Here is a 22,646-nt window from a genome sequence, read left to right on the forward strand (position 1 = left end):
TGACTCACAGTAGCTTCCCATCGGGATGCCCTTGTCTTAACTTTAAGAAATTACCTCGCACTCGTTTTATAAATAATTTCGTCACCTGATAATTCTCCAACATAAGACTAAAAAACAGGAAAATAAAATAATAGTTTAAAAAACTAAAAAAACACGCTTTCGTAGCAAATAAACTAAAAAGTGAAAAATAATCTTTGGATGATAGTAGTTGACCAATCACTTAATTGTAATGTAATACAAAAAAGCGTGAGGGCTTTTTATCAGTTATGTTGAATTTCTTCATTTGTTATCCAAGCAAAAATGTAAATAGACAGCACCCCACGCTTTTTTGTATTACATTAAAGTTAAGTGACTGGTCAACTACTATCCTCCAAAGATTATTTTTCACTTTTTAATTCATTTGCTACGAAAGCGTGTTTTTTTTAGTTTTTTAAACTATTTTTTTTTCTATTCTATCGATTTCAGTAGTACTAAAATTATTTTTGACTGTGGGAGAAGCCTCCCTTATAGATTTTTTTGTGGTGTTAGGGCAGGAGAAATTCGATGATCTTTTCTCAGAAATTTTTTGAATGCTCAAACCCTTTGTAGGAGAGAGACGATTCCCCCCTCAACTCGTGGATGACGGCGATGAATAAAATGATAACTGAACAAGATTTAAAATAGACCAAGTAACGTAAAACGGAAAAGTAACCAATTCTCTATCTCTAACATACTTTTATTTCTAAAAAAATATTCATTTTAAAATTATTTCATCTAATCTGCTTATTTGAATACATGGGCCCATTCCTTTGACATGTAAAAAACATTTATATTTGAAAGACGTAAAAGGAAGTGGGTGAGAAGTACATCAGTTTTTTTAGCTTTAAGCCCAAAAATCATTTTTTTTTTCTTCTTTTTTAACGTTTAGTGATAAAAGTTTTGGACTGTAACACGGCGGCATTTTACTTTGCCATTAGACTCTTTTGCAATTTTTTTAATCAAAAGTGAAATTCTCTTTGTTTTAGTTAGGAATATTTTTTTCTTTTTCTTTTTTTTTCATTTTTGATTGGTTTAAGATGAAAAGAATCTAACTGCATGTGACAAAAATATTTATTTTATTTGAATACGCATTTTAGTCTTCTCTTTCTTTAATCCTCTGGAAAGCTTCTTTCAGCAAGTCCCAGACATCACCCAGTTCTTCCTTATATTGGTTGAAAAATTCCTTGGCTTCACCTGCTACTTCTTTGCTGACATTTTTGGCGTGCTTGGCGAACTACAAATGAGAGAGAAAAAACATCGATATAATCCCATATTGGAAAATATAACAAAGAACTGACAGTTGAAATAACATCGCTGCCAGTCAAGAACAGGAGCGACCCGATGATGGGTCACGGGAGATCACTGTGGCTATCCAATAATTTCCATATTTGGCAAATTTAACCGGACAATTTGGGGCTCTATTCGGCAAATTTATCATCATTCGGCAAAACTTTGAACTCTGTTTGGCAAAATTATCACCTTCCGGCGAAAGTTGGAGTTCTATTTGGCAAATTTTGAGTTCCATTCGCTAAAATTCTCGCCATTTGGCGAAGTTTGAGAATTTCTGCCCTCCAAAAAATTTAAATTCGAGACCCCCTTGGTGAAGGACAATTTATATCGCTGCGCATATTTCAGCATCAGCTAAGGGAAAGACCTGGGAACGACTTTAGAATAATGGATTCTTCCACAAAGTTGTGCTGTTGCCATTTTTCGACTTTTAACCAGAAATGATTACCTAAATGGCCATTCATTTAAAATAGGACTCAAGGACTCACCGGTTTGCAGCCTATGCGACTTTTAATCAACAGTTTACTCATTGCACTTAAAAATTTTAATCGTCTTGTATTACGGATGAAACCAATAAGGTATCATTACTGTTTTTCAGCCTGATCAAAATACTAAATTGTTTCAGAATTTAATGATTTTGCGTTGAATTGTATTTTAAGATTAAATAAATCATTTAGTAAAATCCCAAAGTCTCTAAGTGGTCTAGTTGCTGAGCTATCAACAAAAGCAGGCCTCAGAATTTCCGTCATAAACATACCAGTATGAAAAGCGCTTAAGAAAATTAATGTCAAAGAAATTGAAAAGATGTCTGAGAAATGCCTGTGTCCAAAAGACCCCATAACATCTACAGCCATGAAATTTTGTACAAAATTACTTTGAGCCCCGGTGGTTTGCACCTTGGGTTTTGTTTTTTAAATTTCGAATAAATTGTTTTGTAATTAAATTTTTTAAGATGAAAATTCACATGAATTGCCTATTTAAGAGATAAAATTTTCCCCCCAAACATTTTTAAGTATATCCCCAGCGGGAAGTATCATTCCCTCACAAAAGTCTTCCTTCCTAGAATAGCAACGAAATATTTTTTTTCAACAAAAATTTTAGTAATTTACAGCTGGATATAGATAAAATTATTGCAGCTTATTTGCGTCTTAAAGCTGTCGGAAATTCGTTCTTGAAATCTGTATGAAAGCATAAAACTAGTGATGTGCCGGATCGTTAAAAAAGTAGATTCGCGGATCCGGATACGGATCCGGATCATTTGTGTCAAGATTCGCAGATACGGATACGGATCTCGATTTTGATTTTTTTTTTACCCAGTTCAACTATCCAAGTGTAAAATTTGTTACGGAAGGTATTCCCGTTAGAATAATAACACTGTTGTTCAAAAAATGTCATCTACGGCGAAAATTTAATCAAGACTATGATTTACTCATTAAAGAAATCTCCGTTAAAATTGAGGGAGAGTTTGAAGGAACGGGTTAGCGCTGCATTAATGCTTGGATAGAATGTCAAAAATTATTTCTAGCTTGCTCGGTAGATGTAGGATACAGGAGCAAGAGTGTAAAGCTGCTACTGGACAGGTTAGAAATAATTTTTAGCATTTTATTTCAACATTAATGCAGCGCTAACTCATTCCACCCAACTTTCTCCGCCCAACGGAATAACAGAGCCGGGAACACCTTTACAAACAGTAAATAGAGAATTTAGTCTCACTTTTTTGAAGGGTGCGGAGAAAAACCAAAATAAAGAATAACAGAAACACCAAATCAATAACAAAAACTAATATTAGACTAAAAACTTTTTAAAAAAATGTTCCAGAGGGCCGACCTTATATTAAGATGGATTTCACAGGTCAGGAAACACTTTGTTAACAAATATGAACTGACAGCGGATAGAAATTTTAAATCATTGAGAATTTTTACTACCATAATTCTGAAAATCGCTATATAAGTTGGTTTTTATTAATATCTCCGGTAATTAAAGTTCCACAAAAACGCGGCCAAGCTAGGAACACTTTCGGTTAAGTCACCTTTTGACCGAAAAAAGAACTATCAAAAAAATGTTCATCTGTTTAGGGACTACGATGCCACAAATAGACACACAGATACACTTTAAAAATTTATTACCCTTTCCTTTTTGTGACGGCGGGTACAAATTGGCTTCTGAAATGATATCTTTTAATTTAAATAGGGAATAAAACCTAATTTATATGGAATTTTAGTCTTTTATCCAAATATTTGAGAATTTTTAGAATAGAAAAGAACCGTTTAAGATCCGTCAGAAAAGTAAGGGATACGGATACAGATCTTTATTTTCCCTCGGATATCCGCGGATACGGATATCCAGAACATCACTACATAAAACCAGATAAGATTTTTTGCATCCGTCATTCCCTCACATCTGTTTTAAAGTTAAATAAAATAAAAACAGAATAAGTGGATTATTCGTTCGAGAATATTTATATTCGAAGAAACTCAAGCATCACTTAGGCGTAACTACTATAGAATCAAATGTGAATCAATTTGTCATTTCCTCACTAGTGAGAGAATGACGCTTAAGTGAGAAGATAGTGCCAACTGTTCAAAAAAAATATTTTTACTTTTCAAGAACAACATTTTTTATGAAGCCCTTACATAGATCTATTTTTTTAAATGGTTTTATCTGATTCCAACCACTTGAATTTTGCGGACCTTAAACAGGGATGCTACTAGCTTAAATTTTTGTTTAAGATCTCAATTTGCCGAATGAAACTCCAAATTTCTCCGAATGATGATAATTTTGCCAAATGCAACTCCAAATTTCGTCGAATGATAATAATTTTGCCAAATGCAACTCTAAATTTCGCCGAATGATGATAATTTTGCCGAAGAGAACTCCAAATTTTGCCGAATGACGATAACTTTGCCAAATAGAACTACAAAGTTTGCCGAATGATGATAACTTTGCCAAATAGAACTACAAATTTTGCCGAATGATGATAACTTTGCCGAAAAGATATGATGATAACTTTGCCGAAAAGATATGATGATAACTTTGCCGAATGGCGATAACTTTGCCGAATCGTCAGACAAAACTTTCAAAACAAGAAATATTTTGGGAGGTCACCAGTGACCTGTCATCGGGCGCCCCCGACCTTAATACGCTCAAAACGACCGTTTATATGAGAATGACCGTCATAAGTTTTCTTCATTTTGCCATACCTCTTTTGCGATGGCCTTAATGTTCTCGAACTTGTCTTTGGATTGTTCCAGTCCTTTGTCGTAGGCTTCCTTCACCCACTCTCCGAACTTCAAGTACTTCTCCTGCAGGTCTATCTTGAGGTCCTTGAAGAAGTCCTTGATTTTCTCCCAGTAGTCCTTGATACCGTGGAAAGTTTCTGGATCCTCATCCTCGTCAAGGAGCTGATCCAGGAGGATGAGCAGCCTCTTCCTGCCCTTCTCTTTCAAAACTTGGAGGAGCTGATGAACAACCTGCCAAGGAAGGGAAGGGACATGGTATTGAATCAGGTTGTAGCAGTAACACAGCGAACTTTTAAATTCCAAACTAGACTTCAAAGTGAAATGCAACTAAACTTAATTGTCATATGCGTATATTTAACCATGGCTCCACTCAATTCTTATAGGCCGTGACAATCGCTGAAATTTATGGCAACAAAGAGGGCACTAGAGGGAACCCGTGTTTCCATGAAGTTGCCATTGATTGGTGGATGCATGAGTTTGTCATAGTTGGCATCGGTTTAACACAAAAAAGTCATTAATTGTCAAGGTTCGTTAAGCGTCAGCGCCATCTAGTAGGGCCATGGTTTAACTGAACAACTCGTAGCTGTATTTCAAGTTCAACATATTGGCATTGCAATACCTCCATATAATCAAAAATTAAAATTTTGAACTTATGGTGGTGTTAAACTAAATGTGCGATGAAGTGGAGAAAATACGCTTTTAAAAAAACTTTTTTAAACTGATGATTTTTTGGTTTGAATTATAGCAAACTTCGAAAACCTGTTTATTTAAAAAGCTTCAACTGCCACAACTAAAATATCGATTTGCTTTTGGCTACCTTCAAACTAGTAAACTTTATTCGAAAAATTAACTTTATAATTGCTATTATTTTTCATTGTTTTCGGCAATAATTAAAAATCTGAATTGGTAGACATTATGACAAAGAAAGCAGCTATATAAATGGATGTTTATTTGTGTGTGTGTGTTCTTTAATACGAATCCGCAGTTGGCGTCGGATCTTTGCCAAATTCGGCACAGAAGTCCTTTGATGCTCAGGAATCCATAGGTTTTTTTTTTTTTTTTTTTTTTTTTTTTTTTGCGTCTGTGGACAAAGTGAAACAGACTGTTTACGGCTGTCTGGATAACAATGACCGAGTTTTGGAATTTTAAAAAGATCCAAAGAGATCTAAATTTAAATTTTTAGTCTTAAAACTGCTCTTTGCCACACGGTGATGGGAAATTATTTTTTTTTCCTCTTTTATTTAAGCTTTATTGTTGAGCATGCGTCCCTTGACCTAACTTTTATTTTCGAGGTAGACCGTGCAACGCGGGGCAACGCAGCTAGTAGTCTTTAAAAATAATTTCCTCTTAAATCTGAAAGTAGAAATCTTACGCTATCGCAAAGCTTCTTTAACTTTGTATAGTGAAATAATTAAACACTATGTCGGGTCACAAAGCCTAGTAAGTGGTGTGAAACCTGACGACTAGAGATAAAGCAAAGTCTCAACAAAACTCGTCGAAATGGACAGTGGAATACATAAAATAGATTTTGTAGGTTATTACCAAGTTTGTGCAGGCTTAAATATTGCCGTGTGCAGGTAAACGGCAGCATCTGCAGAAATGAGTTTTCGAGATATTTGAAGAAACGGGTTTTGGATTCATTACTAACAATGGGAAATGTTGGAATTAGACTTCTTTTTCACGCCTATTTTTCAGCAGAAACCAAATAGGCAAGCTTGTACAGTAAAGATAACGTGCAATAGATACAAAAATGTAATAAAATGAAAGATTTGCAGTTACTGCTCTTTATCTGCACACGGCAGAATGCGTGTTGACATCAGTAAAAACTTGTTAAAATAGATGCATAGCTGATTATATGAAAAATTTGAGGCATAATAGCTAGTTGAATAAATAAATGAATAGATTAAAATTAAAACACTTACTTCTGAGCTCTGATCAAAAATCTTCAAAATTCCTTGTTTTATGATCTCCGGATCGACATTCTCCCGCAACTGTTTAAAATTAAAATGAAAACAATGAATATCCAAATCAGAATGAAAATTGAAAAGTACATTAGAGCTCCAATTGTCCAAATCAATTGGAACCCCATTTGGCTAATCAAAAATTCGGATAGTTGGTATTTCTGAAAAAGGAGTCTATTTTGATCAATTATTAATTTTGAAAATAAGAGAAAACATTATTTTTAAAGAAAATGAGCTATAAATTAATCAAATAGTCAGTAACACTTGTCATGCTAAGAGATAAGTACAAGTGCTGTACATTGGAACAGTATGTACTGTGGTACAATAAATTAATGTCATTGCTTGCTGAACATCTCGGCCAAAGTAAGCAGTTTAACTAAGTTCGTGGCGGGAAGGATAATAACGCACGAAGACACACTCCATTATTTTGCGAATCGCAGCGCGTTTTCTTACTATTATTTGATTATATTTATTTCTTTATTTATTTTTAAATTCTGAAAGCGATTCGGATAATCAGCTATTCGAATAGTTGGAGTTTGGAGGATCGGATTCCTACTGTTTTCAATCTAGCCAGTCAGTTCTCCTCCTGTATCTTCTCCCCCATCCAATCCCGATGATGTCCTGAAGGCATCCAGGATATCATGACAGACTGACAGGCATTAAAATCATCAATCAGCTCCCGCCGCTAACGAAATTGAATTGCAAAGTGAGCAGAGGAAGTAGCCCCCTAATCTGCACAAAAATGTGTGTTAAAAGCTTAAGTAATGATTGCATGCTGAAAAGACGTGTATATAGAGCATTGCAATACATTAAGTAAAGAGAAGTGGGATTCTGCTTGCATCACGTGAGCAAAGGAGAAAGTTTTCCACATTTGGCGCGTTCTTCTCAAATTACTATCTGTGGTGATGAGTCCTCAGCAAAATAATACTCCAGATAAAGCAATAGATGTCCAATTTTCAGTAAGTTACCGCCCTATAGCCAGGGCTAAAGCAGAAATACATGAAATACACCGCCAGCTCATTCATTCCAACTGGACTGAGCTGGAGGTGGAAAACCTCTTAAGAAAGCCAAGAGTGCCAAACAAACAGGTAGTTAATATGGAATTTTCACTGATCAGACTAGTGACCGAAACAATGGTTCGGTTCAACTCGAAGATTGAAGGCCAGGCGTGGTGTTTTCAGTAAGTTACCGCCCTATAGCAAGGGCTAAGGCAGAAATACATGAAATAAACCGCCAGCTCAGTCTGAGCTGGCGGTGTATTTCATGAATAGAGGTCCGGTCACGTGATTAAAACCTGTTTTTTGAAGAAGGTATTGGTTAACAGGATGCGAAAAAGTGCTCTCTCCAACCCCTAACATCTCTGCAGAGTACACAAATTATAGTGACTAGCGAACAACATGACGTACTTAGAGGGTTTGTCATCACCACTGCAACCATTGCATGGCCCCACTTAATTCTTATAGGACGTGACAATCGCTGAAACTTATGGCAACAATGAGGGTGCTACAGCGAGCCCCTACTTCCATTACTTTGCCATTGATTGGTGGATGCAGGAGTTCCGTTCAGGGCCTTTGCGATTAAAAATGGGCGACGTCCAATCAAAAATAAGCAAACTTTGAAACATTGACCTTGATTGGTGGATGCATGAGCTGCATCGGTTTAATACAGAAAAGTCATAAATTGTCAAGGCCCGTTAAGCATCAGCGCCATCTAGGAGGGCTATGAACTGAGCTATAAATGATCAAGGGTTTGTTAGAAACGATCCTTTGTTATTTTGTTACAAGGCATTGTCTTTTTGCTGCAATAAAAGATAAGTCTTCTTATTTAAGGATCTGTTTTATTTATTACCTGGATTATCCGTAATTTCGCTTAACCTGATTGCCTTTGGTCCCAGTTAGTTCGGATAAACGGGGTTGTATTGTAATTACTTTAATTCGTCAAATTTATGAAATACATTTAGGGTTAAAAATAATTTTCAAATTTAATTACTTACATGATCTCTAACTTGACGGAGGAGATCCTTGAGATTGACTTCCGCCAGAGCTTCGTGGACGAGACGCCTGGTGTTCTCTTCATTGACTCCCAATTTCTCCAGCAGCTGCTTGATGTATCCTCGCACTATTTCTCGAATCTTGTGCAGAAACTGTTCTCCAAGATCCACATGCAAAAGCTTCAGTTTCTCCTGGATATTCCTCAACTGTAAATTTTAGATTTATAAAGTGCCATTTTTAAAAAAACAAAACAATTATTCTTATTGAAACTGAATTCTAAAGTGATACTTTGAGCGATGGGAAATTTCTATATAAATGAGTTTAATAGCATAAAAATAATTGTGCATGTGCCAATATTCATAATCAAATCAAATTCCTTACTGAAAACGGTTTAAAAAAATCCTATAACTAACACTATTTGTCGTGTAGAGAGTTAATGAGGCAGTGTCGGATTACGACAAGTGGGGATCCAGACATAAACAGCGACTGGGGCCCCTGCTGAAAATATAACAATTTTAATCAAAAGTTGAGGTTTTGTCAGTCATTTTTGGAAGATTGCCCAGGCCCTGCCGTTCTATTTTAGCTGAGAGCTGGCGTCTTCCATATTATTATTTTTTGATTAACAAAAAGAGACACAGTGCACATACAGACTGTGATGACTCATTTCAGTTGAAAATGACCTACCGATCATCATGAGCAAATACTAGTAGAGAAAGAAAACTCACCAAAGTCGGATCCTCAATTCCTTTTTTAGCCTACTTTCCCAGTAAAAGACAGAAAAAGAAGAAGAAAGCATGAAAGAAGGCATAATGCATCTTAAAAATATCGCAAAAAACAAAAAAAAGTCAAAAATAAATAAAATAATTGAATAAATATTGAAAAATTAAAAATTGGAAAGTAGGGTATTGAGATGGGGAAAAATGTCTCTCGGTCTGTCTGTCTGTCTGTCTGTCCCCCCCTAATAACTTTTGAATGAATAGTCCGATTCGAACAAACTTTTTTTTGTTCGAAAGATCTCGGCAAGGGCATTTCAAAAAAACTTAACATTAGCGCCTACGGGGAAATCCAAGGCAATTCCGAAGTGTGAGGCGAATTTGCTTCAAACAAACTTTGTAGGAAAAATCGTTTGATGAAAAACTTGTATATAAAATATCTTTTTGATTTGAACAATTTTCTGTTCAATTTTGAACAGTTCAAATCCCTTAACATTAGCGCCTATGGGGAAACTGAAAGTCAGTGTAGATTCCGTACTTGAAGGCGGATTTACTTCAAACAAATTTTGTTGGAAATAGCTCTTGACGCCAAACTCCAGACTTCGACTCCAAGAATTTAGGGGCACTTGACCCCGATTCCGACTCTTGTGCCCGACAATTAATCGGACTCCGACTCCTCCGACTTCGTAGTTTTTGCAAAAATTTATACACGGAGGATAAATGACTGACTCCGATTCTTAGATATTCGACTCCGACTCCTTACCCCAAAATGAGATTGACTCCGACTCCGACTCCGCAGCTATGGTTTTGACTGTGAAATAATTATTGTGGATCTGACTTGTTTTTATTTTTACGCTAAAGTTTTAATTTAGGTATTCAGTTTTCGTTGAATAAACTCGAAGTCATTTATGTTTCTACATAAAGATATGCGCAGACGATTTTTTTTTTTTTTTTGACAATAAAAAATTATTTCTTTAAGTTGACTTTTTATTGTTTTTATTTATTTTGGTAAGCGCATTAATTCATTTAAAAATTGTTTTTGGCAAAAGGGGGAAAATTAACGATTTTTTTTTTTTTTTTGATATGATGAATTTATTTTAATGAGCTTATTAATTTTAATAATTATTTTTTCGTTTTGATAGCTGTTAAAGATTTTTTTAATGTAAAAAAGTGTATTAGCTGCTTTGTTTAAAAGTTGCTGCTTTTTTTAAATTTTTTTTACGCATCTAATTTTTTTTAGATAAGTGAGGAATATTTTATTCTTAGAAATCAGCTTAAATTATTTTAAAAATATATTTGAAAAAAATTTGCGATTTTAGCTATTTTTGAGAACATTGATCAGGTAATAGAAAGTAGTATGGGTATACGGGAAAGTAGGCTCGTCTAGTTCTAGACAGAACTTCTTGTTTTCTTACAACTTTATTAATATGTAAAATAAAATAATTTGTCAAACGATAACACATACTTCATAATGTTGCCCAAGAATACCCTAGAAGTAAACTTCCTGTTAAAAAATTTTTTTGTAAATAACATTTTTGAATTTAGTAAAAATTGGGGAGAGTGAGGTTTTTATATAAGTGATCCGGGATTTACTGTCTGATCACCGCTGAGACAGAAAGGCTAATATCTAGTTTACAGGCGGAAATAGAAGCATCTATTAATTTTCAGGGGTGGTAGCTTTTGCAAATGTGTGTTAGCTTTTTAATCAGGGGTACCCAACTTATGGGTCGCGACCCCAAATAGAGTCGTCAAGCCCTTTTTTTGGGGGGGGGGGTGTCGTGACATTAATTTTAATGTATATAATATTAGTTTAGTCATAACATATAATATTATTTTAAAATGTATAATATTAAACATAATAATTAGTTTTAAAACTATTGTATAAGTTGTTCAGTTTTTATATTTCAATATTAGTTAATTGTATTCAAAGGAATTTTGAATGTGTGGAAAGATATGATAAAACCTATAGTGTAACTGTAGCTGTATCGTTTCAGAATTTCTACAACAATACATATGGGGTCGCAAGTTATTTAGAAATATAAAATTTAGGAATAGAAAATGAGCTCGTTCAAGGTGAAACGTCTTCTTATCACTGCCAGACTGTGAACTACGCTGGGAATAAGTAGTTATATAATCAACGCATCCTGTTGAATGCTTTTGAAAGCTGTCGAAATTGATTTTGCTTACCTTTTCCATAAGTTCTTCCCTTATAATTTTGCCGTCCTTGATAGCTTCTTTGATTTTTTCCACCACTTTGTTCAGTGCCTCTTTCAACTTTTCGACAATTTCTTCGCGAACATTTTCATCGGCCATGTAGCTTCAAAGTAAAAATGTAAAAATTAGTCAAGGAACGTCAGCATTTGAGCAATGAGTGCAGGTTCCATAACAAAATGAAACGAATACCTAACATCTTTATGTGGAACTCCTTTGAAGAATTGTTAACCTTTTAAACGCCGTAATTCAAATTTTTAATTTTCACTTTTAATTTTTTGCTTAAATGTCTCAATTTACCTCTAGTATAGCTAACCTAAACATGTTTCGGCGAAAAAAATTTTATAAATAGGGTTTTTAGGATGTTCCCATTTGGGAACATCGGCGTTTGGAATGAAGTAAACGGGAGGATTGATCTCGAAACTTTATTACTTCGAAATAGATGAGAAAATATGAATATTTTTGTTTATTTTACATACTATTATACTTTTCTCTTCTGAATGACACTTTTTCTTCCTTATTGTCCATGATATTGGGGGAAGCAAGATGAACGGAGTCTCTTTTCACATTCAATGCCCGTTTTCGCACGTTCTTCTGACAAACCGTACAACGTCTCTGAGTGAAGGGAACAAGATAATGGTTATCTGTTTTTCTATTCAGAACAGGAAGATGTGATTTAGGTTCAGGTCTGCTTGACACCTTTACTGAGAGTTATTATGATATCAGCTAGATGTTGCATATAATCCAGAGGAAGTATTTTGAAAAATTACTGCAGAAGATCCATTGCCTGAAGTTCGGGGAATTTTTCAGTCAATTTTTCGAATTTTTTTTCCCGGAAGAATTTTTTCAAACTTAGCATATTTTTTCCACCTGGGATAGGATTCTTGTTTCCACTTCTTCGCTTTTGCAGTCGAGCATGAGGTTGTGCTTCCCTTTTGATATCCTGAATTGTGAAGCTGATCATCTGAACTATTTGAACCTGTATCTACATCGCTAAGCATCAAGTCAACCTGGCCGCAGACACCTTTAGGATAAACTTCATTTAAGGCTTCACCGTTTATGTGTTCTTCATCACTCAGACTCGCGTCTTTATCAGGTAGCAAAATACGAAGATCATGCTCGTGTTCGTCATCAAGTTCGCTGTCGGATAAGCTGTGGAAATAATCTAACGCAGCTTCTAACGTTAAAAACTTACAAGGCATCTCTAGATGGCTGTTTATACGGAATGATAGTTCAAAAAACTAAATAGATTAAAACTACATTATTCTGAGTCTAAAAACAAAATCGTTGGTACGTATGAGACTCGGTAAAAGAAACAGAACGCAAGTAAGCCGAGTAATGAAATGAAATGATGAAATGAGACTGGTCAAAGTTCATAAAAGGCCCTTATCTTTACCTACCTGTCAGTCACGAGATACATTTCAAAAGTGTGAAACACATACAATTCTTAGAAAGTGAATAGGGTAGAAAACCAGAATTCCAACCCCGAAAACGCGATTCACTTATAATAGAGAGAATGCATAAAGGCGGGTGTGAAGGTCATATTTACAATAGAATAGTAGTGTGAAGGGCAAGCTGATTGATAAAAAATGTATGTTCGTGAATGAAAGAACCGAACACGTGTATTCAACACAAAACAGATCTTCCACACCAAAATATTTGAAATAAAAAGGAATCACACTCAAATTCCTCGATTGACGAAAATCCCCCTCAAATACTATACTCTAACCGCCGATGTTCCCAAATGGGAACGTGTCAGTTCTTATGAAAATAACTCACAAGAAATAATAATTGGAAATATTTTGTTAAGTTGAAATAAAATATATGTCCTCTGGCTACTAAATAATACCAATAAAATATTTTTTACATTTTTTTCTTCAAAGGCAGAGACATAAGAACTTAGACAAATTCTAAGTTCAGAAATTCAGTAAATTTGACTTTAATTTCAAGATAAAGGTTAAACGTACTTTAAAAATTAAGAACACCTAAAATAAATTCATACTGCTATGTGTCATTTCAGAAAATATGACAAGTCTAAACAAATAATTAGGTTACTAATAAAATTCACAAAAATATGTTCCCATTTGGGAACATCGGCAGGTAAAAGGTTAAGGAAACCACCCCATCCCAAATTGTTGTCCTTCTTTCAGGAGGTAGAAGTTAAGTATTTAGTTTAGTGTTTGTCTACTTGCGCTAATTTTCATCTCGTCATTGATTTCTTTGTGTACTTTTCATTTCCAGTCAAAATTTTCTTTAGTACATTATTTTGGTATGTTATTCAAAATTCAAATCCTCGTATATCTGTTTATTTCGTTTAAATTCTTCAAAATTCTAGAAGTACCTCTATAAGAAATTATATTTTATACGGAAGTAGAAAAGAAGTCCAGTTAGTTAATTTTAGAAATTCCTTTTTTGTTAAAAATTAAACTTTTGGTACTGTATTCTGTCCTTTGATATTTTTAAAACAATCGTTTGGCGCAGTGTAGCCTAAAAGAGCTCTTGCTCAGTAAATTTCAACGCAATCAACCAACCAATTTTCATGCGCTAACATTCGGTATCTTTACCATGGTTTCTGTGATAGAGCAGATATCAATAAAGACAACTAGGGTTGATTTCCAATCGCCGACATTAAACAGGATTTTCTCGGATTGTCACATAGCAATTTGTCTTGCAGCAAATTTTAATGGAGTCACTTTCTATTCACGGAAAAGATAGACCGAAAGTGAACAAACAGTTTGCCACTATGGAGCTAACTGTCGATTTGCCTTTTAAGGATTTTCTCGGAAATGGAAAAAAAAAAAAAGCATGCCAATAGCATTCGCATATTCGCCGTCTGTTTGGCACCAATTCTTTCTCGTCCAAGCCAAACACGTGATTGACGTCGCCAAATGGCGCATTTCTATATTTACATCTAGTCTTTCCCGTGAACGCAGTATAGAATGCTACTTTTTGATTATTTCGGTCAGAGTTAGAGTTTTACTCATTTGTATAGTTAAATGCATGATTGCTAAAGACTTGCGTCACGGAGAAGTTGAAAACTTTTCATACGACATGACAAGAAGAAAGCGCTAGATCTTAGCGCAGATTCTCTTGTGATTCCAAGCAAATAACCTCTATGTTGGTACACTTCCTCTCAAATCATAATGGCCGTTCAGAAGAAGTATACTAAGTACTAAGTAAAGAGTATTTTATCTCAGAATTATGAGAAAGAGTTCCACGAAGAATTAAAAATGTTTTCACCATGGGAGTTCCGAAATTATACTTTTAGGAGGGTAGAAATTTTCAATTTGCCAAATGGAACTCCAAACTATGCCAAATAATAAAATATGGGTACGGACACATCGCTCGTTTGGAAGAAGAGTGCCACAATACGAAATTTTTAATTTTGTTTTCGCTTCAAGGCCTTAAAAAAAACGTTATTTTATTTGAAAAATGATAACAGAATTCTTTTTCTAATATTAACCACTGGAGAGCACGGGCAAATTTACTTTACTTAATGCAAATTGCCTGAAGAGTTCAACTTCCAACGCGTCTCCTGTAAAATTTCATTTCTTCGTATTGTGGCACTCTACTTCCAAATGAGCGACATAAGATTTGCACACATAAGTTAATCTAATGAAAGGGGTCATTTGGGCACTTAAACTTGCAATTATGTCCCTAAATTTGGCGAAAAGGAAATTTTTTTCAGGGGGCCACAATGACCTCCCGCGACCTCCCATCAGGCGCCTTTAGCATCACATGCATGCACACACACACATTCATGTGACACGTCTTCACATTCCTTTTAGCTCAATAGTTCATTGGCGATTTTGTGATGTTGTTTGCCGTGCATTGATGGTGCTTTGGTAGAAAAAACACTTTTACAATTGGAGTTGCATGCAAGGAGATCCAATCAAATATTGCAAGTTGTTGCATGCAACGTAAATAAGCGACTGCAAATGAAAGGCAGAACCGAAGAAATTGACCCTATTAGGAATGTCTTGGACCTTTTCTATAATATTGGACGTCTGTAATCTACACCGAACAAGCAAATGGGAGGTCGCTGTGACCTCCAAAAGTATTTCTTTTTCGCAAATTTTCAGACAACATTGCAACATTGATGTTCTTTTTTCTTTTTTTTAATTTTTAAAATTAATTTTTAATTGTACCTAATGTTTGTTCTCATTAGATGCTACGCATGTATGATATGATGTATGAATGTTCGTGATGTATGATTCAATAAATTAGGAATTTCCTTTGGAAAATTAAGAACTTTCCCTCTCCCAAAAGTTTCAGTTCAGGGCACCCCTAAAATCAATATATTTTTCACGCAATGCAGTTGAAAAAAAAAAAAAAAAACCTGTTAAACACGTCTCGAACATACGCGATACTGCTAAAATCGCCGTCTGCAAAAATCTTCCTTAGGTTCTGGTAGTTATTAAATTACATATCATCGCCTCAAAGAAAGGCTAAAAGATATCTTAGTGTTATTTCTGGGATTATATATGTTACTGTTGCTCTGAGGCGACGATGTTGTAACGATCATCATTCGTTCCAACTTCACATTTGAAAAAACCTACAAAGTTAGTGTTTGATACGTTATTTAGGTTCTTAATGCCTGCACATATAGGTAACAACTTGCATAGTTGTTACCTATATGTGCAGGCACTTGCATAGGTAACACTTGCTTCATGCTGTGACAATGGAATCAAAACTGAAGTAGTAGTCATTAAAAGAAAATTATAGGTGAGGGATTTAAACTTTCAATTCTGATCCCATATGGCAGGGGATCCCAAAGTGGGTGCCGTGCGACTCTGATGTGCCGTAGAGATAATCAAGGGGTACCGCGAAGTGTCCACGATAGGAAATACGTATTTGTTGTTAATTAAGCAAAAGAACAATGTTTACCCGTCAAAGTTTCGCCCGTTTTCATACATTTTCTTCAATAAAAAGGTAACACAAAATGCCATTCCTCAATGTAAAGAACATTAAAAAGTCAGTTTTATTAAACACATAACAAATGGCAACCCTATTTCTATATAATTTCTGGTCCTTTCCACAAAATCATACTCTCAGTACGTATATACAGTTATATTTATGCACAAATGAATAAATAAATGTACTTTTTTAATTTATGATTAAAAATAATTGGAATTTAGCAGGGCCATTGTTTATGGTTACTTCTAGTAGGTCACACTTTCATGTAAGAATGAAAAAAAAATGAAAAGGTTTTGAAATTGAAATATATTTTTGTTCAAAAATTATGTACACGTTCTGGAGAATGACCCATACATACCATAGATGTAGTATTATCACACAACGAGAAACCTATTCCATGGGCAACCGAGCCCTTCTGGTAGACGGGCAAGCGTCCGAAAAGCGCATGTACGCGGCTTAGGCATGCTTGCGAATAACTTTTCCCGTATCCTGATAGGATGCAAACAGCGTTGCATCCACAAAAGCTATGCTTTTGCCCGTTCACATCAAGTTTCGCTCGTTTAATGGTGACAAGTTGCTGCAGCTACGGAGTTGTCCGTCTTGTTATACTACATCTATGATATATACCCTCTATCCGTGTAGTTTCAAGTCCTTAAGATTGTTCTTCATCAGAAAATGTCACTCTTCTCAAAAGAGTTTGTTTTTTAATTGCATTCAAATAAGTTATGACATTAAAATGTCTTGTTAATTGTCAAGAAATTAAGTATCAGGTAAAAGAAGTCAGTACTTACACATGTCGTTTGTCGAGGAGTCCCAGCGACGACATTTCCAGAAGGCCTTCAGCGAAGTCTTGACTAAGCTCATCCTTCAAGTCATCGAGCACTGTAGAAGAAAGGTTTCGAGTTAACTATGCCGGTATGAATTTATTTACCATGTTTTGTGTCTTATAATAATTTCAAGGAATATCTCTGAAAGTAAGTAGCGCTGGCCAAAAGGTCGATAGTAGAACGATGTTTAGCTCTTCTGTGTAAATTATCGGGCTGCAATCTCGTTGCATAGTGTCTCTTTACTTTCTTCTATACCTAATTTAATGTATAGAAAAAAGAAAATTTCTAATTTTGATGGATTTGCACGTCTTTAGGTGTACTGAGTCCATTTTTAACATTTTTTAGGAAGATGGGTTAGATTTTCAAATTTGACGGGTTTTATAATTTTTGTCAGTGTCACACTTAACCTTACCCCCTTTGTCACATGTCACGCTATTTTTCATAAAAAATGTGATGTCACTCTCCCCCCTTGAACACAAACTATCCCAATTTTAAGGACCCCCGCCCCCCTCCCCTCTCAAAACATGACATCGTTTACGAACAGCCTCTAATAAACAATTGTTCAAAAAATGATTTTAAAAAAGTTTGCTTATCCAAGAACAATGATATTTAAATTGCTCCAAAATTTGACGCATTCTGCCATGTGGCTGTGGAAGTACCGCATCATATCATATTGCACAGGTTATTATTATTTTAATTCTTCCTAAGTTCTTGAAAATTGATTCAAATATATTTCATTCTATTTTCTTATAAAAAGTACCATTTATAAGAAAGGATGCACTACAATATAGAAATGCCAAATTCCCGCCGTTTTATTGAACCCTGTTTTCTCTGTGCGAAATTTCCTTTCGTTATTTTTTCCTAGTTCCCGTCCTTCCGCCGACTTGAAATCCTAAAATAGCTCAAAAGGTAAGATTGAAAGGGAAAACCAATTGGGGGGGGGGGGATTTCATGTCGGAGAAGCGGCGGGGAGAGGAGAGTGAACAAGTTCCTTACTACTACATTTTGTGCTAATTTTTTAAATTTTACAACGAGAAAGAACTCCTCGAGAATTTCCACGAGAAGGCACTTGACTCCGCACTTCGTCACGTGGTAGCGAGTGATTATATTTCGCTGTTTCTGGCAGAAGTATTTTGTCGATTTTTGTCGTTTGTTCGAATCATAGCATTTTGTCGTAAAAGCAACAGCTTTTAAAATGTAAGAATAACGAAAGTAGGAACAGACAATTAAAGCAAGTGATGTAAAGACTTTTTTGCACGTTAAAAGCACGCCAAAGTTAAGGTTGTGTGCTGTTCGCCTCTGAGAAGTTGAGCTAGGGCCTTGAGCAAGTCTATTTCTTTTAAGCGAGAGCTATCAGTAAGAAGAGGAATTGTTTGGTGCAGAGTTGGGCTACAATTGCAACCCTATAGGCGAGAAAATCCTGTACCGCTTGCTACTATATTGCTCGCCAAATAGGCAATAACACTGCAAACTAAATCCCCAAGTTCTTAAGCAGTTTTTCTTCACCCCTATTTCAACTAATGGAATCGTTTAATCGGTCGGCAGTGGAGCTCAACTTGCCAGAGCTGGACACTTGTTATTTCATTTACTATTACAAGCACGGGGAAATGTTTACCAATCACCCATCACTCCCGCGTAAAATTGACCTCAGCGTTCAAGAAAGCCGGGCCGAAGTGTCTTCTAGTCGAAAACGGACTATTAGGGTTACTTGCTTCGTCAGCTTCGAATTCTGAAATGCGATTAAAAAAAACTTACCCCTCTCATAGGATGCTGATGCTATTCCAAACAGCAGTAGAAACGCAAGTATCCTCATCCTGCTAAAAAAAAAAAAAAAAAAAAAAAAAAAAAAAAATTAAAGTTGTGCAAAAAAAAAAAAAAAAAAAAAAAAAACAAGTTTTTTTTTAGTCAATGGGGCCGTTTCTAAAATTTTTAAAATATTTTATTCTGAAAACGCATGTTTAAAACATAGGATCTGACCATTTTTTAAATAATTTGTTTAAGTTTAATATTTTTAAAAAATTACTTAAATCGGAGCACTTTCTTTGTTTACGGCTTCTGCTGATGACATCACAAATGATGAAATGCCATTCACTGTTGCCATTCACAAAGCAAAATATTTAATTCGCATCTTTACTCACGTGTATTGGCAACGATAGGGTTGATAGCAAGCGTAGAGCGCAATATTTGATTCGTTTCTTGATTATCACAACGCGGAAATGCGGTAGAAAGATGCGCCAAGAGCGTCATTTGTGACGTCATCAAGACCACGCCTTGTTTGAAAGATCGGACATTTTAAAAAATTAGTTAAAAGAAACTGTTGGGAAAATAAAAGTATCTTCTGGGTCCATGTTTTTTTTTACTCATTCTAAACATTTCAGTGACTAAACGTATAGTACTTTTGACTGAAGGAAAATCCCCATTTCTAAATTCATATCCTTCTAAATAACTTATTGAAGATATTTTTTTCCTCCCATGTAGAACTGAAATTAATTAAATTTAATTAATGAAATAATATTCTAAAAACAGTATAAAGATCATGTGTCATCCGTTACAAGTTTTAAAAAATGCATTTGAACTTGAGTGGATGAATTAAAAGTATTTTACTATCGATTGAAAACTTGAACAAATATATGTAGGGAGAGCGCGAACCAACAGTAGAAATTAAACAACTTTTTATATCTACAGATTCATAATGATCTGCAGAAAATATTCAAGCAATTGAAATGAATCGCGTGACTCTCTATCTACCAATCACAAAGAGCAAAAAAAAGTCAAATTTTAATAAAATACTAGAGGACCCGACAGACGTTGTTCTGTTCAAACTTTGTAAATTGAAAAGTTAAAAAAAAAATCAATAAACTATCAAGTGTTTGAACCGCTTTCTTGAAAAAAATAAACAAAAAGAAAATGTTTTAAGCTGCATGATGTCAGAATGCATATATTTATTACAACTTGATTTATCTAATGCCCACTGAGCAGTTGTTTTATTGACTATTTTTTCTCCCGTACTTGATGGTTTGTTCCTTCAGCCATACTCAACGGATAAAAAGCGTCCTAAAAAACTAACTACCCATCTAGACAAAAGGGAAATCCCGCTGCAACATCCCCCCCCTACGAAAAAGAATAAAACAATCGAAAGGTTATTGTTTAAAAAAGTGGTAAAAGTAAAATAGTTCTCTGAATAAGCGAAAATACCCCCCCCCCTCCCGATGTAAAATAACATTCTTCAACTAAAATGACTAAACACTCTTGAGAACCGAAAAACAATTCTTTGCAATTTGCAATATTTCATATATTGTAAATAAACAAAAAATACAATAAATGACATTAACGGTAGCTTTAAAATGTAAATAAATGATCACGCAACTCTATTGTTTATAGCTAAAGTCACCAAGCCTCCACGTTACTGTAATCCAGCCGATCAGTGAGCGAAGCCAACTCCGACCGATTAGCAATCCGATCTTTTGAACGAAAACTTTTAAAACTTCATATATTGCCTGATTTGTTCTTTCCACCAAAGGTCTTCACTTGGCACTGATCTTTTGTGTACAGATCTACCCTGTTGTAATTTAGCTGGACAAAAAAAAACTTGTTTTGTCTTTAAATTCCACCGTCTCTTCCTTTAATAATGTACTGATTAGTTAGATTCTTGACATTGGTGCCATTAGTGTGGCTGATCATTCGGTTAGGAAAACCTAAAGCACCGATCCGGTCACATGGTTCAACTACAATGACAGAACACACGTTTTGCGTAAACCTTTCAGTTCTTTACTTTAAAATACACGGGATTTAAAATCGTTGCGTTCAAGAGAGAGAAATGAAGACTTCACTCTCTCACTCTAAGTTTTATCTATTCTCAATTGACATATCACAGTAGGAAATTTCATTACAAAAAGCAGAGCTGGCTTTCTTATTGTCCTTTGGCAACCGGCTAAATATTTATTTCAGTTCTCGCTCAACAATAGGTTAAAATAAATATTAATCATTTGAGAGATATAACCATCCGATGTTTAAAATAATTAATTAATAAACAAAAACGTTTCCGATTCGATCCATCGCGCTTCGAAACCATGCTTGCCACAACTTAATTACGCACAAAATTTGATCAAAATCGGTCCAGCCGTTTAAAAGCCTTATGGTGACAAACGTCCGCACAGAAGATTTTTATATATTAAGATAATTGCATGCGGGCATTCAGAGGAAGTCTCCGGTTAGGTTCCTCTGGACTTTTTCGAGCAGGATATAGTATGTTATTGAAAAATGCTTCCGCAAACAGCCCGGTCGTCTCAATTGAAGCCAAATTTTACCTATCATCATTTATGCTGCCAAAATTGTCCAGATATTGAAGACCCCGTCGGCAAATTTCAACCAGCGATCGAAAGCTGCGTTTACCATATGGGCTGATCGCATTGATTAAGTTAGGGGGGGGGGGGGGTCTTAACATCAACGTTTCATTAAGTCCGTAGCCAATTAATGTTTTTTGCAGCAACAAAGAGTGAATTTCGTTTTTTTAGTCATTTGGTTCAACAAGGAGTTATCTCCGGTTGATAGTTCTAAAGTTATTCACTAGAATGAGTTAGCTGCTTCATTCGCTTGAGACAACATGGAGTTGACTCGAGGAGATTTCCCAACGATCAAAAAAATGGAGTTAACTCTTTGTTGCTGTAAACCCTTCTTTGTTAAGCAGCCACCAAAAGCTGCTCGACTGCCCAGCTGACTCGGCCCGTTGAGGGTACACTACCGCCATGGTGGTAGATGAGCGCAACGAGCATGGAGCAGAGCTTCTTGATACAAAATTTAATGGTTAAAATATTACTCATTTATTTGAGCAATTGTTGTGAAGCAACACTGAACATAAGTAATGATCAAAAAACAAATCTCTTCTTTCTAGTCAACCATTTTGTTGAAGTTCCGAAGAAAAATAATTTCGCTGTGATAAATGCTGCCGTATGCAGGTAAATCGCAGTATTTGCGGAAATGAGTTTTCGAGGTGTTTGGAGAAACTTGTTTTGGATTCAAAACAAACAATAGGAAAATGTTGGAACTAAGCGTTTTTTTCGCGTTTATTTTTTCAGCAAAAACCAAATAAGCAAGCTTGTACAATAAAGCTAACGAACAATAGATGACAAAAATGCAACAAAAAAAATTAAAAAATAAAAATTAAAAATTTACTGTTTGGGTCCTTTACCTGATCCCGGCAGAATGCTTCATATTATTTTTCAATTTTTTTAAATTTATTTAGAAAGAAGGTTTTCCCTTCTTCAATAACATTTGCATATTTTGGAACCCCTTTCGAATGGGGCCCTGGGCTCGCGTCCCACTAACCCTTACCAAAATTATTCACTAACTGTGAGATTGAGAAAAACAAAAGACGTCGATGTTTTCCTAAGTATTACCTATTGACACACATTTACACACACTAACACACAAAAGGTACTTACGTTATTTGACACTATGCAATACCGGAATGTGAAAATGAATT

At 35.2% G+C, this 22,646-nt stretch overlaps 1 protein-coding gene across 1 annotated transcript; it reads right to left on the minus strand.

Annotated features, from left to right (window-relative positions):
• Positions 1-1,071: 1,071 nt before the first annotated feature.
• Positions 1,072-22,385, minus strand: LOC129222698 (uncharacterized). Its single transcript, XM_054857228.1, has 8 exons — positions 22,353-22,385; positions 18,920-18,981; positions 17,129-17,219; positions 11,397-11,526; positions 8,499-8,702; positions 6,467-6,535; positions 4,506-4,775; positions 1,072-1,252 (listed from the first exon to the last, which is right to left on the minus strand). Exons 1-8 carry the CDS (start codon positions 22,373-22,375, stop codon positions 1,112-1,114), a joined length of 990 nt encoding a protein of 329 aa, XP_054713203.1. The 5' UTR covers positions 22,376-22,385; the 3' UTR covers positions 1,072-1,111.
• Between the last annotated feature and the right edge of the window lie 261 nt (positions 22,386-22,646).

The sequence above is a fragment of the Uloborus diversus genome, chromosome 5, assembly GCF_026930045.1.
Source record: "Uloborus diversus isolate 005 chromosome 5, Udiv.v.3.1, whole genome shotgun sequence".
Taxonomy (NCBI): Eukaryota; Metazoa; Arthropoda; class Arachnida; order Araneae; family Uloboridae; genus Uloborus; species Uloborus diversus.